The sequence below is a fragment of the Giraffa tippelskirchi genome, chromosome 11 (assembly GCF_054371585.1).
Source record: "Giraffa tippelskirchi isolate mGirTip1 chromosome 11, T2T-mGirTip1v1.2.pri, whole genome shotgun sequence".
NCBI lineage: Eukaryota > Metazoa > Chordata > Mammalia > Artiodactyla > Giraffidae > Giraffa > Giraffa tippelskirchi.
In genome coordinates, this window is record NC_137285.1 from 15565592 (window position 1) to 15581284 (window position 15693).

Genomic DNA, 15693 nt, shown 5'->3' on the forward strand with positions numbered 1-15693 from the left:
TTTGACCCCAAAGCAACCCTAACCAGAGAGACCCGTCTTGACCCAAGCGGCAAGAGGATGCTTGCCAGGGGTGAAAGGGCATCCTATTAACTCAGAGTCATTCTTTATATTTTTGTGAAACTGGCTATGTTGATTAAATCAATTAAATTAAACCTAAAACTTCTAACTTCACCCCTAAAACCTAAAGTTTATGGACTTTGACAATTCAGCCTTTTGTGAAGACATTGTTTCATTTTAGGAACACAGTTTGTTCCTAAGCCTTGTCAGATGTATACAGGACTTTGCTCTTACAAAAGTCTCCATCATTAACTCTTTTTTAACCCCTGCTAACAACATTTTTCTAAACAATATTCAGGTTTTTCCTAGTATTTTAAAATCATTGTTGTGTGTTGTGTTAGTCGCTCAGTTGTGTCCGACTCTTTGCAACCCCATGGAGGTCCTCTGTAGCCCACCATGGTCCTCAGTCCATGGAATTCTCTAGGCAAGAATACTTGAATGGGTTGCCAGTTCCTTCTCCAGGGTATCTTCCCGACCCAGGTCTTCTGGATTGGCAGGTGGATTCTTTACCACTGTGCCAGTGGGGAAGGATGGCACAGTATGATTTAAAATCATTATTTAAAGTAATGCTTATTCCAATTAAGATCATAGTGATCTAAGATCATACTGTGTCATCCTTTCCAGCTGGCACAGTGGTAAAGAATCCACCTGCCAATGCAGGAGACTCAAGAGATGCAGGTTTGATCCCTGGGTGGGGAAGATACCCTAGAGAAGGAAATGTCAACCCACTCCAGTATTGTCTAGAGAATTCTATGGACAGAGGACCCTGGTGGGCTACAGAGGACCTCCATGAGGTCGCAAAGAGTCAGACCTGACTGAGTGACTAACAACCACCAATTACGATGCTCCCTTTAAGATGTAATTTTGAGTGTTAGGGTATGTAGCAAGGGTCTGGCAGGCCTTCCTCTAAGATGAATTCTTATGTAGATATCGCCTGAGCCATGTGACTGAGTGCCATTTTGGGAAGGGATGCAGATTTCAAGGTGGTAAAACTTGGTTTTAAGAGAACTTGATTTTTAGAGGCCTAGGGAAAGACTATCCAAAATCATTAGACAACTATATATGTTGGATAAGACTAAAGTCATGAGAGAATTTTTTTGACTAGGTCCTCTTTCTTTATAAAGTATTTATTAGTTAAGAGCTCATTCTGAAAATGTGAAAGTGTTAGTTGCTCAGTTGTGTCTGACTCTGCAACCCCTGGGACTGTAGCCCGCCCCTCCCCACCAGCCTCCTCTGTCCAAAGGATTTTCCAGGCAAGAATACTGGAGTGGATAGCCATTCCCTTCTCCAGGGGATCTTTCTGACCCAGGGATTGAACCCAGATCTCTTGCATTGCAGGCAGATTCTTTACCATCTGAGCCACCAGGGAAGCCCAAGAGCTCATCCTACTAATTGCAATATGGATAGAAAAAAATGGGGTAAGTTCATTATGCAAGTGTTCAGTTCTGTCTAGTTACATAAAAAAGAAATGCATGATCATTAACAGATGCTATTTGCAACTAAGTAGACAAAAGTAAGCAACATAGACATGCCCGTGTCTTGAAAGGAAACTGATTAGCAATGATATCAACTCTCTTTTTTAAAATGATTGTATCATTGTATCAGTGAACTCTGATTTTTAAAATATTGGTGCTTTGTTTGGTGTTATTATTGCTACTGATGGAAACTCTAGTTGCTCAATATAGTTGATTACAAATAATTTAGACGTGACCCAACAGCATAAAAAAAGAAAATGACTTCATCCTTTGGACAAGAGACAGTTTTGAAGTTTAAGTTTTAAAATAGATGGTGGACCTACAGGGAGCCATGCGAATGCCTCTTATTTAGGAGCTTCAGAAGGTCTCTGAACTTCTGGGAAGACATTATAGCATTCCATTCTGAAAATTTTTGAGTTTTGTTGGGAGGAAGAATCCGTCAGAAGTAGAGCCAAGATTTTATTTACAACAAAGCATGAAATAAGAAATGTTAAATGGGATGAGAAATAAATTTTTCTTTTTGAAAAGTCTCTATGGGGACCAATTCAGAGATAAATTTGGTCACAAAGGATCTAATATTGGGTTCCATCCTAGCTTTTACATCTGTGTTCAACTTTACTGCTGGTACATTATTTTTATTATTATTTTTCCTATGGAGACTTGTGTAGTTGCTCAGTCGTACCTGACTGATTTGAGACCCCCTGGACTGTAGCCTGCCAGGCTCCTCTGACCGTGCGATTTCCTAGGCAAGAATATTGCAGTGGGCTGCCATTTCCTTCGCCAGGAAGTCTTCCTGACCCAGGGGTCTAACTCGAGTCTTCTGCACTGGCAGATGGTTTCTTTACTACTGAGCCACCATAGAAGCCCTATGGCGATTTGGGTGCAACATAAAGAATAGTGTTACTCTGGACAAACCGTTAAACATTTCTGGGCCCTTTTATCCCTTTTCTTGCTACACACGCCGGGATGAGGGACATCCTCAATTTGTTCATTAAGCAAAGCTTATAATACCATGTCCCCTTCTACTCAGACTAATCACACAAATGAATTCATACAGATATTCAACTCTCTTGTTTTCCAAGTTACCGGCTAGCACCTTCCTTACCTGTGTCTAATTAATTTTCTGCAGGCACATGTTCCACTTGCTCAGTTGAGACTTGGTTAGCAAGTTACTGGATTGGGAAAAACAACCTTTTAAAAAATTTATATTCTGAGAAATATGAGGCAGCTGTACTGCAGAGGACCTGGGAGGTGACAGTCTAAACAAAGCAGGCTGGCCATTACCTTTTTTTTTTTTTTTTTAAAGGAAACTGACAGCTCTTTTCGTATGTGTAAAATCGAGATAATAACGTACTGAGCAAACCTACACAAGCGGAAAGTCCTCCCACCGACTGGGAAAATACAGTTTTGCTGGCCCCAGCATGGAATATTAGCATCTTCGTTTTCATTTTAGTTCTTCAAAAGCTCTAAGCAGTCAGAGGAGGAGCTGAGCTCCTTTTCTTCGGGATGACGACGCAAACTCTAAATGTCTAGGTTTCCCGACCCATAAACGGGATGGTTCATGCCATTCACCTGTTTAAGTTAAAGAGACCACCTCCACCTACGTAGTAGAGCCCTTGGAACCCTTTGCCTCCCAAGTCCCTAAAAAAGCATCTCTGGTTTTCGCTCCAGGCGCCGCCTGGTGGCTGTTTCCGTAAGTGCCTCTGAGCTTTAGGGTCCTAACCGCGGTCGGTCCTGCCCAAGAATTTGCCTAACTCGAGAGCCTGTCTGTGCCCCTCCCCTCTACCCGTCGAGGATTTTAAAGACGGCGATGAAGGAGATGGCGTTAAGGCGAAGAGGGCGACCGGCAGCCTCGCCACTCCCTTTAGGATGGCGGAGTCAGGCGGTCGTCAGGCAGCTCGCGACCCGGAAGTTGCCGCAGGCGCGAGGCCCCCGTTGCCGAGAGCGGGCGCGCGGGGCGGAGCTTGGCGAAGACGGGGAAGGGGTCGCCGGCGCTCTGGCTCTTGGAGTCGGCGGCTGCCTCAGGCGCTGCGACGCGGTCGTAGAGCCTGGAGGGCGGGTGGCTGTGGTTCCCGGGGGGCACGCTCAGCTTCGGGCGGAGGCGACATGAGTGCTGCGGGGCTGTTGGCGCCTGCTCCGGCCCCGGCTGGAGCGCCGCCGGCCCCGGAGTACTACCCTGAGGAGGACGAAGAACTAGAGAGCGCCGAGGATGACGAGCGCAGCTGCCGGGGCCGCGAGTCGGACGAAGGTCCGTCTTCCCGCCGGCTGGGCAGCCCCGGGCGGGGGTGGGACGGCTGCGGAAAGGGGTGGGGCTGTCTCGGAGCGGGGCGGGGCGACTTCTGGGGCTTGAGGGGCGGCTAAAGGGGCCGCCCGTAGGAGCACGGCTCCCGGAAGTTCCCCCGACCTGTGTTGGGGAAGGGGGAACCCCTGAGTACTTGGTTGCCGACAGTTAACGCGGAGAAGGGCCTTAAGGAGCTGTCAGAGCTTGTAGGTCCCTTTAAGGTTCTGCTCGTCCCCTCCCAGCTGTCTCCGTTTGAACTTCAGCTCTTCACGGGTTGGAGTGAGAAAGCCGTCATTCATTGGGTCCACTGAGCACTCCTCGCTTTTTAGTTCCCGAGAGGATTTGAGCAAAAGCCCAGTTTAACTTCCTAGTTACCAGGGTGTCCACCGCCCCCCCCCCCCGGGAAATGCTTAAGTCAGCACTACTTTGGGCAGTGCCGGACAGGTTGGTTAAAAGAAGGAGACCTGGGATCGGCCAGATCGAATTAGATCTAAATTTGGCTCAGTGAACCCAGCTTAATGATATCAGGCAGTTTACTTAAGCTTCTGAGTCTCAGTTTCTCCAACAGCAGTGGGGCTGGCAGTGGTACCTGCTCCTAGCGTAGGTGCCAGGATTAAATGAGCTTCAGGCCTAAAGCAGATCTTCCCCGGGGGCTTAGTTGTAAAGAATCTGCCTGCCAATACAGGAGACTCAGGAGACTCGGGTTCGATCCCTGGTGGGGATGATCCCCTGGAGAAGGAAATGGCAAGCTGTTCCATTTTGCTTGCCTGGGAAATCCCATGGACAGAGGAGCCTGGTGGGCTACAGTCCATGGGGTTTGAGCCAGTGAGGACTTAGCAACTGAGTACACACACTGGCTTAAAGCATGTGAACTGATCCTTGATGAAAATACTCAGTGTTCACCACTGGGGAAACAGGCTCAGGGAGCAGGAGATAGGGATTTGCTTAATGATGCTCAGGTGTTATTTTTTCAGCTCCAGTCTTTATATTATCATTACTGAAGTTTGGCAAGTGTGAGGAACACTTTTTGAGGAACTGAGGAAGGAGCTGGCCGCAGGAGGAGAAAGGTGAAGAAGTTTTGAAAGGACAAGAGAGAAGAAAGAGAGATAAAGAGAAACATTTGGGTGGATTGGTCTGGTTCAAAATAGCGCGGTGGAGCAAAAGCTAGAGCAGCTGTCTGGAATCAGGAGTATGTTTCATTATTCATCTCACTATGAGTGGCAGACCACTCAGGGTAGGCTCCTTCACTGAAGGAGGGAGGAAAGGTAGAATGGAGGATTGGATCTGCAGCAGGCTTTAAAAAGGCAGCTGTGTGTGCAGATACAAGGTTGAAGGAACTTGCTACAATTCTGGTTGAACTACCTTTGAAGGCAAGGCTTAACCAGAGAATTTGAAGGTGAAGCACTTGTATTGCTTTTAATGCCCACAAGGGGGAGCAGTGAAGCAAAAATTGATTTTCGTTTCCCCCTCAAATAGGACTGTTGAAGTTAGGTAGACACTCCAGCCATTTGCTTATTCTAAAAACAGTGTTTAAAGTATTTTGAAACAGTTTCTCTTTAATCTTCTTGTCCCCTTCCTTCTCCCTTTGAAAATATTTCCGTTGCTAGAGTTCCTTTAGTTGGTTTGGATTCTCCTTTGTATATGTGCTTGCTCAGTTGTGTCTGATTCTTTACAGCCTCATGGACTGTAGTCCACCAGGCTCCTCTGTCCATGGGATTTCCCAGGTAACAATACTGGAGTGGATTCTCCAGGCGATCTTCCTGACCCAGGGATCTAACCTCCGTCTCTTGAATCTCCTGCATTGGCAGGCAGATTCTTTACCACTGCGCCACCTGGAATGTATGATGTAAAATCTCATAGGGATTCAAATTGGGCATATACCAAAAGAGGATGCATGTATTAGGTTGTTTGGAGTAGCAGCAAAGCTTGCTGTCTGTAGTTTTCCAGTCTTACACCCACATCTCCTTTTCCTGAATTGCCAGTGTTGTTTCTGCCAAAGTAACAGCCTTGACTGTGACCAACTGTGTCTGATGCACCCTGTTCTCTGGCTGCACTTCAGATAAAGGCAGGCTCTTTGGATAAGTCTGGCTGTATACAAGTTGGAAATGGCACTTTCTTGTTTCATTGATGGCTTCACGCAGGTCTGCATTGAGTAGAAATTCATTTTTCAGAAGTCTGTCAAGTGTCACTGTATCAAGTGATACCAACTTTGTGCATTATGATTTTAACAAACCTTTATTCCCTAATTTTGCTCAGACACTGAGGATGCTAGTGAAACTGACCTGGCAAAGCATGATGAAGAAGACTATGTAGAAATGAAAGAACAGTGAGTATGATTTTTTATGTTTCTTCTTTGGAATACAGAATTGACAAGGGCATCTTTAATGGTGGCCTAATGTGTATGGTTTTCACATAGTGGTTCCAAAGGCCATGCATGTGAGTGCAATTTTCCCCCTTTAAATTTGTCACATTTAACCAGTCTTCCTGTGATAAAAATCTTTTGAGGGTTAGGCTAGAAAGGACCTGGAGGAAACTTTCCCAGAGGAAGAAGACCATGGAGGAGGGAGGGGGGGACCCATTGGTTCCCCCCCCTTTTTTTGTTTTAATTGTTCATTAACTGACCAGATTACAAAAATAATCCTAGTAGATACCTTAGTTCATCCTTCTAATAAGCCTGTTGATCTGGTTTTCCCTGTTGCCAGCATCTCCACCTTCTACAAAATGGGTGGTCTTTTTCTTCATTCCACCTCGTGGAGAAGACAATTTAAAGGGCCACAGGAAGTTGTTTGCTTCTTTGAAACGTTTTCCAATGGTATAGATCTCATGAATCAGATCCTCCATGCAGATGATTCCGTATTTCCCAAGAGATCGAGCAGTCAATGTGTTGTCTGTCAGGGCAATTCGTTTGTTGTTGATTTTGCCATAACCACGCTTATAGATCAGTTCATTTACAGACTTCAGATTTGGGTGCCCCCATGCAATGTATGGCTCCACAATTCTCAGCATGTTAATTGATGCCTTGTTGAGCTTCACAAAGGTGCTATTGAAGATCTGCCGGGGGCGAAGGAACTGCAGCACCTTTCAAACCTTTGGGCTCACACCGTTGATACCTCTTGTTCTGATGACAAATGCCAATTTGGGCTCCACGGGTACATAGAAGTTGCTGGCTTTTCTTGCCATCCTAGCCATTCGAATTTCAGTTCTGTACATCTGCCTGTATTCCTTGTGGTAATGCTTAGCTTTTTCATAGATAAGCTTCCTCCTTGCCTTTCAAAGCATGTTTTGGGCAAACTTATTTCTCAGGTGCTTGATCTTAAGCTCTGCGAAATTCTTTCGCTTTTTCTTAAGGGTTTCTGGCACAGCAGGAACCTTCTTTTTCTTCTCTTCTGCACCCTCCATGGTTCCAGCCGGGCAAGAGCCCCACCCCCCTTTTTAAGTGAAAACCTCCAAACCGTTGCTTGGAGAGGGGAAATGATGTTTCCCAGCCCCTTGGTTCTCAGGTGGGTGTGACCACACTGAGCACTGACCAAGGCAGGGCTGCGTGTAGACGCCAGCAGAGCTCGGGGAGACCAGGGTTGGAGAGCAAGGCTGGACACCTGACTCCTGCTCCCGTGCCCTTTCCACTCACCCTGCATCCACACCCAAGCCTCCAGCAGAGCCACACCTCAGAGCAACTAAAAGAACTCCCTCTTATCCAACACTCAAGAGAGCATAACACAGACCTGATAAGTGCTTGTGGAATGTATTTTGAGAATCTTGCCTTGGCTTTCCAGATTCTTTGAAGTGAAGTGAAAGTCACTCAGTCGTGTCTTTTTGACTCTTTGTGACCCCATAGACTAAACAGTCCATGGACAGAATGCTGGAGTGGGTAGCCTTTCCCTTCTCCAGGGGATCTTCCCAACCCAGGGATTGAACCCAGGTCTCCTGCATTGCAGGCGGATTCTCTACCAATTGAGCCATCAGGGAAGCCCTCAGATTCTTTACCTTTAAACTAGATGATCCACATTCTTTTTCTTATGGAATGTTTTCGTGTGCAAATGTTTTGTGACCATCCTCTGCTTTCTGTTACCCTTTTCAAGCTTTGAGATATAAAGGGGAAACTCAGCTAAATCTGATCAGGGCCGACTGGAGGACTGCTTTAATAATCGTTAAAGACAGACTAAGGATTCAAAGGCATCGTCTGTCACACTCAGTGTGGTGAACAGTTTAATACGCTGGGTTCCAAATACTGGCTCCTTGTGTGCAGTTTACCTATCTTTTCCCTCCTCTACACTTGACATGTTTAAGTGAACATACCCCCTAATATTTGATGATGGTGAAAATAATTTTAATTAAAATTGAATGCCCTTTGTGATTCAAGGTGAGCACTGAAAGTACATCAGAGTTCTCCCTAAAAGAATCTGGGCTTCCGTGTAGTTCTCAGATTTTTATTCTTCCTCAGCCTACAGACAGATGGGTTGTATTTGCATCTCTTACTTGAGCAATCATAAGGCTATCTTTCCTGTTACCTGTTGGACGGTGTTCTTTTGGGTTGCAAGTCTTTTTCGTCCTCATGAAATTCAGTGTGTTTTTCGGGTAGAAGCAAAAATATGGCTGAAATATAATTTATGTGTGGCATTCACAGTTCAAACAGATTTACCAGGGTGCGCAGTTGTCTACGATCCATTCAGTGCGAGGAGGGAAAGTAACATGCCAAGTTCTTTTGCATCATGTATGCTGTGTTCTTACCCTGCTGGGCTGCAAATAAATCCTGCATTTTAACTTTTGTCACTGAATTGCTGTTATTTCTTGGATCATGAAAGAGTAGTGTTTTTAAAAACGACATGAAGGTTTATTAACTTAGTGCTTACACAGCTGTGCTATCTATACAGAAAAATGTGGTTGGAGGCATAATCTTACTCCTTTCAGTTTATAATCTAATTTCAGAGTTGATAAAAGAGCCGTGTTTAATGCTTTTTATGTTTTTGTGTGTATGTTACCTTTCTGAATCTTGAAGAAAATGGCATTACATTTTCAATTTTTCTTTATATTCTTGCCTAACACATTATTATTGTCATTTATTTATTAAAATTTGTGTGTCTTCATATTTGTGGATTTTAGACTGATTCTCTAAAGATGAGAGAACACAGGAGTACTTGCCTTTCAAGAACACAGAAGCCTTATCTCTTTCTGATCCCTTTAGCTGCAGGCATATTTTAAAGCACCAGCAGGCTTTCATTTTCTCTCTCACTAAAGGACAATAATGACAGTCCCATAAAAACCCAGGCAGTTTCTGTGTGCAGATTATTGTGGACTTGAGTATTGGATGTTTTTGTCTCTGAGTGTGGCTTTTTTTTTTTAAACAGGATGTATCAGGATAAACTGGCTTCTCTCAAGAGACAGTTGCAGCAACTACAGGAAGGTCGGTGTGGGACTTAATCCTTTTCTAAACATCCTTCCTAATATTACACACCTTTGAAATCTGTGTATTTCACTTCTCAGCGGGCGTGATTTAAAATTTGGTCTGGTTGATCTTAGCTGTCATTAAAGTGGCCATTTTCAGACTGTTTAGAAATCTCACTGAAGGCCTTCTGCAGAGCAAGAACTGAAAACCACCATGCCAAAAGTTGGCTGATTTTAGGAGAGATGCTATTACCAAGAATCAATGTAGTTGCACTGCTCTTTCTAAACTAGATGCTAATGAGTTGTGGGTCTTTCCATGTTTGCTCTTTTTATTTCGTAAATGACAAGTGGGTTGTGCCTTCTTGAAGGCTGTTTGCTGCTAGAGGCAGTTCAGCACTAGGTGAAGAGCACAGGCTCTCAGGTCCTGTCATGAGTTTGAATCCCACCTTCACTACTTTCTAGAAATTTGACCTTGGGCACATCACTGTCTCCTCCTTAATTTATCTTCTGTTCTGTGAAATGAAGAAAATGGAGGCAAGTGAGATTGTGTGTGAGGGGCAACCGGCACGTCCGGGCGCCCTGTGACAGCTCAGGGCCGGGGCTTGCCGACCTTAATTTCTGCTGCAGGGTGAAACATACTCCTGTGACTTGCAATCACGTATCTGTTTTAGTTTTCCATTACAGTGGGAAAGGAGGTATGGCCAAAGAAAGAAATACAGCCCCCTCTAGCAGGTCTGTAAGGTGTGCTTGGCAGGGTTGAGTGAGGGATTTTGAAAAAGATGCCATTAATGTATCCCACTGAAGCAGTTGTCAGGAAGCAACTTCCCACATGAATTGGGACCCTCATCAGTAGCTGCTTCAGGGAAGAGCCAGTTGGTCAGGCTCTGTGCTGGAGTGTCACTAGCCATGTGCGAGTGCTTACATTTAACTAGATAAAATTAATAATTCAGCTCTTTGCTGGCACTAGCCCCATGTTCAACTGCCACATGTGACTAGTGGTTCAACATAGCCTGTTTCTGCCATTGCACAGCAAGTTCTACTGGACGGCCTTGACCTAGACCTTACTGCGGGGGAAGGAGCTTCTTCAGCAGAGGGAGGCCCACGGGCCAAAGCTGCAGCATCGAGTGATGAGGGTCCCTGGTGGATGGCTGCTCCTTTCTTCTACTCCTCACTTGCTCGAGAATCTTAAAACCACGGTTGGGTTCTGCTGTGCACCTTGGCCGGGAACTGAGATGGTTCTGTTCGCGGGTGCCTATTCACAGTGTGTGTTTTCCTCTAACGTCATTTAAAACATTCACTGTCGGTGCTAGAAAATAATTTTAGGAACCGAAGTGTAGAGCAGTTTTATCTTTACAGTAACTATTTGGTGATTCTCCATCAGGTACATTACAAGAATATCAGAAGAGGATGAAGAAATTAGATCAGCAGTACAAAGAGAGGATACGAAATGCAGGTGAGGCTGTCTCAACTGAAAGTAAACCCAGTTAATCCAGATTTTCAGCAATTTGGACGTACTGTGGCCAGAAGAGCCATTCTCCAAAATGTGTCTCGGACATCACATTGTGGGGCGAGTTTTGGGCGACTCCAAAGCTGCACTTACGTACAACTGTCTTACGTAGAACTGTTCTTCTTTGTCAGCGAGTGGCCTGTAGTCAGGGTTGTTGTTGGAGGTTCCTTGCGGCCAGGTTCCCTCCCTGATGCCCCCAGAGTAGTCGTGCCCGGTTTTTCATACATCTGTGTAGCTGGCTTAGCAGATGACAGAGGAGGTGACGGGGAAAAGGATTGTTGGCCACGTCACTCCATTTTTGAGTTTACTTCTTCTGGTCTTTTCTTCCAAGAAGACAGGGTGCCCTCATGTCATTCCTCTCAAGTATGATATCAGAAGCATTGGTAGGGAAAGATTGTGTGCCTTTGTTTTGGTCTGTTGTGCACAGGAACTGTATTCCTTCAACACACGTGTTGAGCCTATGCTCCATCCCTGCTCTTTGAGGACATACAGCTGTGAAACACCTTGTCCTTGACTTTAGGAAACTCACCATTTCTTTGGTAGAAGATCTTAAAAAACACCAGGTTAAGGAACATCGTGACTTAACAAGAGTCACACAAAAAGTAAGATGTGATCAGTGTTGAAGTAGTGTGTAAACACAGATCTCTGTGCTTACGGGAAGTCTTCTGTAAGTGGTGAGTCTCGAGGCTCCTTGGCCAGCGTTTTCTGGGCCAGTGACACTTGCGGCTAGTTCCAAAGGTCTGGGCCCTGCGCCTCGGGTTGCTGCTCTCTTGCTGTCTGAGCCACTGACTTTCCAGCTTTCTGAGGGTGGAGGCCTTCTTTCCTTCAGTGAGTGGGAGTCCATGTGCACCTAGGCACAGCAAAGGAGATGCAGGCTGTGGGGGATGCAGGGAAAGTGGGGAATAGAGCCTCCGTGCTGACCCAGCTCCCCTCCCATCCACTGCCACCCCCTCGTTCTAAATTCCTGCGGCATCTCCTCAGGGCATTTTTCCTGGAGCCTTCTTCCTGGAGTCCCCTTTTAGCGGGGAAAGGCGATATTGCGGCAGAGGCCCAGGGTCCCAGGTCGAGGGCTTCCTCCCAGCCCTTAAGGGCTTAAACCTGTAAGCAAGTGTTTACCCTTAGAGCCTCCGTTTCCCCATCTGGAGAGAGTAATACTAACATCTCATTGAATTGGTTTGAGATGCAAGGAGGGAAAGAAAATTGATGTGAGCCACTTCTCTTAAGTGAGGACTGTAGGCTGAGTGTTGATTTGTTTCTTTTTTTTTTAGGTTACTAGTTGAAAATTTCTAATTTATTTATATTTTTATCTTTTTTTTTTTGGCTGCACCGGGTCTTGTTGCTTTGCTCGGGCTTTCTATAGTTGCTGGGAGTTGGAGCTCCTCTTCCTTGTGCTGCTTGGGCTTCTCACTGTGGTGGCTTCTCTTAGAGCACAGACTCTAAGGTGCACGGGCTTCAGTAGTTGCAGCGCTCAGGCTCACTAGTTGTGGCGCACGGGCTTAGTTGCTCCATGGCGTGTGGAATCTTCCTGGATCAGGGACTGAACCCCTGTCCCCTGCCTTGGCAGGCACGTTGTTATTCACTGTGCCACCAAGGAAGTTTTACTTAATTCTACTCTCAATCTTCTGTGTTCTTTCATAAACACCCTCCCACCCCCACACCCATCCCCAGGTAAAAGTGCAGAAGGGCTCCTGAATCAGTCACATCTTGAGCTTTAAAAAGCACATTTCCTGCAGCGCTAATCTGCCTGCTTTTGTTGTGTCTGGTGTCTGACTGCTTTGAAACATCCACCGCCAGCTCTGAGTGCTAATTGTCGCCTGAGTTGTTGGTGCAGGTGTGATGTCTCAGAGTGGCGCAGGCCTCACACGTCTGGCCCGTTCACACGGTGCGACTGCAGGTCATGGGAGTGAGCCTGTGGGGCTGGGTGCTCTCGGGCTCCTGTGTGCCGTGTTTCCCAGTGCCGCCGGGATGGCAGCTTCTGAGGGTTAGAAAATTGCGAGTGGCTTGTCTGTTTCCTCAGTTAATTTTCTCATTCAGCATTTGTTGGTTGACGTTAGAGTCTTCCTCTCAAGTTACTGAAACTGTCAATTTTGTGTGACTGTGCATATGTGCTCCTCTATAGGTGGATGGATCAGTGGGACTGATGGGGGTTGCACAGGAGACCCTGTCAGATGGGATCAGTATCCCCTGGAGTTGTTACTCCCCCAACAATCTTTGTGGACCATTTGCAGCAGCTCTGCTGTCACCTAGAAAAGATGAGAAGCCACAGACCTAGTTTGTTCCAGGTGTTGGATTTGCAGAGGCCTTGTAGTCTAGGGGTGGGGGAGCTGCTGGGTTAACAGGCACTAGTCTCCTGGCACACAGTGGGTGCTAAATAGCTGGTGATCCTGTGAGTGGATGCTCTGAAGTGTCTGAGAGGGGCTTTGTGGGTGACGGGGCCTCAGAAAAGGCCTTGCTGAGGAAGCTGCAGCAGATCTGAAACTTGAAGTTGTGGTCAGAGCCTGGAGGGTGTTGCGGGTGGAGGCCTGGGTGTGACCAGTGGCTGGGTGGCCTGTGACCAGAGCCAGAGAGGGCTGGGGGCCTCTGCCCTCTGTCTGCTTGGGGAATGCCCTTCCTCACCACAGAGAGCCCTGTGCACAAGGCTTTAAAAACATCCACATTGCCTCTGCTTCTGGAGTAACTGCGTTATTTCTTTTGTCCCTTAGGACTGTTGAGGGTGTGTGCTCAGTGAAAGAAGGGCTGACTTTACTTTTATTTTGCCAGGGTAACTTGGTTCCTGCTGCCCTCTTTCGTCCTTGGGCAGAGCTGCCAGAGCGGATTCTGTTCAGGGCCAGATTTTAACTAGTCCTGCCTCTTCACGTAGCCACACTTTACTGATGAAAACATTTGCTCTGTGTAACAGTGCTCTCAGAAAGCAATTGCGTCACTGTCTAGAAAGGTGGCACAGCCTTGCCAATCTAATTGCATGTTTTCTCTCTTTCAGAACTCTTCCTCCAGCTGGAAGTAAGTACCACGGTCTTCTGGGCTTGCAGGATCTTTGTCAGGGTGGGATCTTGCTCTCCCAACCCAGTGGCCTTTCCTTCATCACTTCATAGACATAGGGAAGCCCTGCTGGAAGCCTCTATTAGGGTTCTGTTTGACTAAAGGACATTTGGTCTCAGCTCAGAAATTCCATCTGTTTGTTGGTCGGGCAGCCTATGCTTATCCCAGGGGCTTAGAGGATGGATACTCACCCCTCACTGCTTTCTTGTTAACTCTCATTTCACATTACAGCCATTTGGGGGTACATGGTAAAGAACTCACTTGCCAATGCAGGAGACATATAAGAGGTGCAGATTTGCTCCCTGGGTCAGGAAGAGCCCTTGGAGGAGGGCATGGCAACCCACTCCAGTATTCTTGCCTGGAGAATCCCATGGACAGAGAAGCCTGGTGGGCTGTGGTCCATGGGGCCATAAAGAGTCGGACATGGCTGAAGAAACTTAGCACGCATGCACGCACTGAATTATAATGGCCTAATAGTCGGTTATATTGGTCCTCAAAGCAACCAGGTCTCTGAATCAGCTCAGTTTCATCCCTTTGAAACTCTGGATGGGAGGGAAAGACTGATTAAGATCTTTGACTCAGCAGATGTCTGAGTGCTGGTTCCGTGTGAGGCACAGAGCTACAGGCAGTGATGAGGGCCGAATCTTGGGTGATGTGCTTGCTCCTAGGCGGGCCCGTGTGTGTGTGGTAGAGCGGGAGGGTGGGAGGGTGGTCGTGGCTTCTCAGAGCTCTGTTATTGGGGACTGAAGTCAGCACAAGCACACACAGTCGCAGCCCAGAGGGTCACACGATCCACAGCCATACCCCCCAGGAGCCCCCTTGTTCTTCACTTCAGGCAATGATGAGACTTGGAAAATGGATGCTTATGCATTTTTTTTTTACTTAGTGTAGTTTTAGTGTTTGAGTGTCCCTCGGGGTTCAGGCACCTAATAAGTGATCTTATCCTCTTGTTGGTCTTTATCTTACTGTTAGATCTTACCTTACTGTAAGCATCAAAAAATAGGGTAACTCAGGCTGTCTTGACTTGGTATCTTATAACTCATCTTGAATATAGGTATTTCATCTGGAATATACTATTTCCTTCGAAGTTGTGTCTTCAGAAGGGTTTATTTACTGTTTTTGAGAAACTTATGTTTTGTTTCCACATACAAGCCACAAAGTGTAAGATGTGAAGAGAGGAAATACCTGATTACAAGTGAGGGATTAGCATGAAAACCAGAAGTTGTGTGGTTCAGTTTCATGCATGCATTGGAAAGCTTGCTCCCAGACACCCTGTTACTGTACGTTGGTGTGTGACTGCTGCTGCTGTCTCTCTTATTTCTAGAAAAGGTATTTTCTTTGTGCTTGCGCACAGAACAAGGCTTTGTGTTCAGACCCTGGCTCCCAGGGTTATATAGCCACAATCTGTGTTTCTCTTTTGCTCAGACTGAACAAGTGGAAAGAAATTACATCAAAGAAAAGAAGGCAGCAGTGAAAGAATTTGAAGACAAGAAGGTGGAGCTGAAAGAGAACCTGATTGCTGAGCTAGAGGAAAAGAAGAAAATGATTGAAAATGAAAAGCTAACGATGGAACTGACTGGAGGTACGAAAGCACCACAGAGCAGGATCCAGGGAGATTTGAGGGGGTCTTTGAGGGAGGGAGGCACTCCAGTGCTGACTCCAGTCAGTTCCTCATCATCAGAGCAGAGTGAGCTGAAAGGGGGGTGGAGGGGCGGTCTTTGACATGGCAGGTCAGAATTATAGCTTTGTCTTGTATTGGCTGTGTGACTTTAGTCAAGCCACTAAACCTCTCTGAGCTTGTTTTCCCCTCTATAAAATGAGGCTGATCATACCTTATCCCACAAAACTGATTAGAAATATGAGTGCCTAGTACAGGGCCCAGTACATAACAGGTGTTGGGTAAATTAAATGCTAGACCTTTAACAGTGACTGCAGCATCAGGCTTCTGCTTT

At 46.3% G+C, this 15693-nt stretch overlaps 1 protein-coding gene and 1 pseudogene across 10 annotated transcripts in view; one reads left to right on the forward strand and one right to left on the reverse strand.

Moving 5' to 3' along the window:
• SUDS3 (SIN3A corepressor complex component SDS3) overlaps positions 1-15693 on the forward strand; it is a 161313-nt gene that overhangs the window by 684 nt on the left and 144936 nt on the right. For 7 of the 10 annotated variants that reach the window (XM_081539771.1, XM_081539768.1, XM_081539765.1 and 4 more), the window contains exons 1-6: positions 3483-3780; positions 6070-6139; positions 9159-9214; positions 10577-10648; positions 13683-13702; positions 15167-15323. In XM_081539771.1, the coding sequence (XP_081395897.1) occupies positions 3639-3780; positions 6070-6139; positions 9159-9214; positions 10577-10648; positions 13683-13702; positions 15167-15323 (517 nt within the window). In that variant the 5' untranslated portion in view covers positions 3483-3638. Of the gene's footprint in view, positions 1-1395; positions 1476-3482; positions 3781-6069; positions 6140-9158; positions 9215-10576; positions 10670-13682; positions 13703-15166; positions 15324-15693 lie in introns of those variants that run through there. The other 3 variants (XM_081539774.1, XM_081539773.1, XM_081539772.1) reach the window with 2 other exon arrangements.
• LOC145525870 (large ribosomal subunit protein uL30 pseudogene) lies at positions 6466-7216 on the reverse strand (annotated as a pseudogene).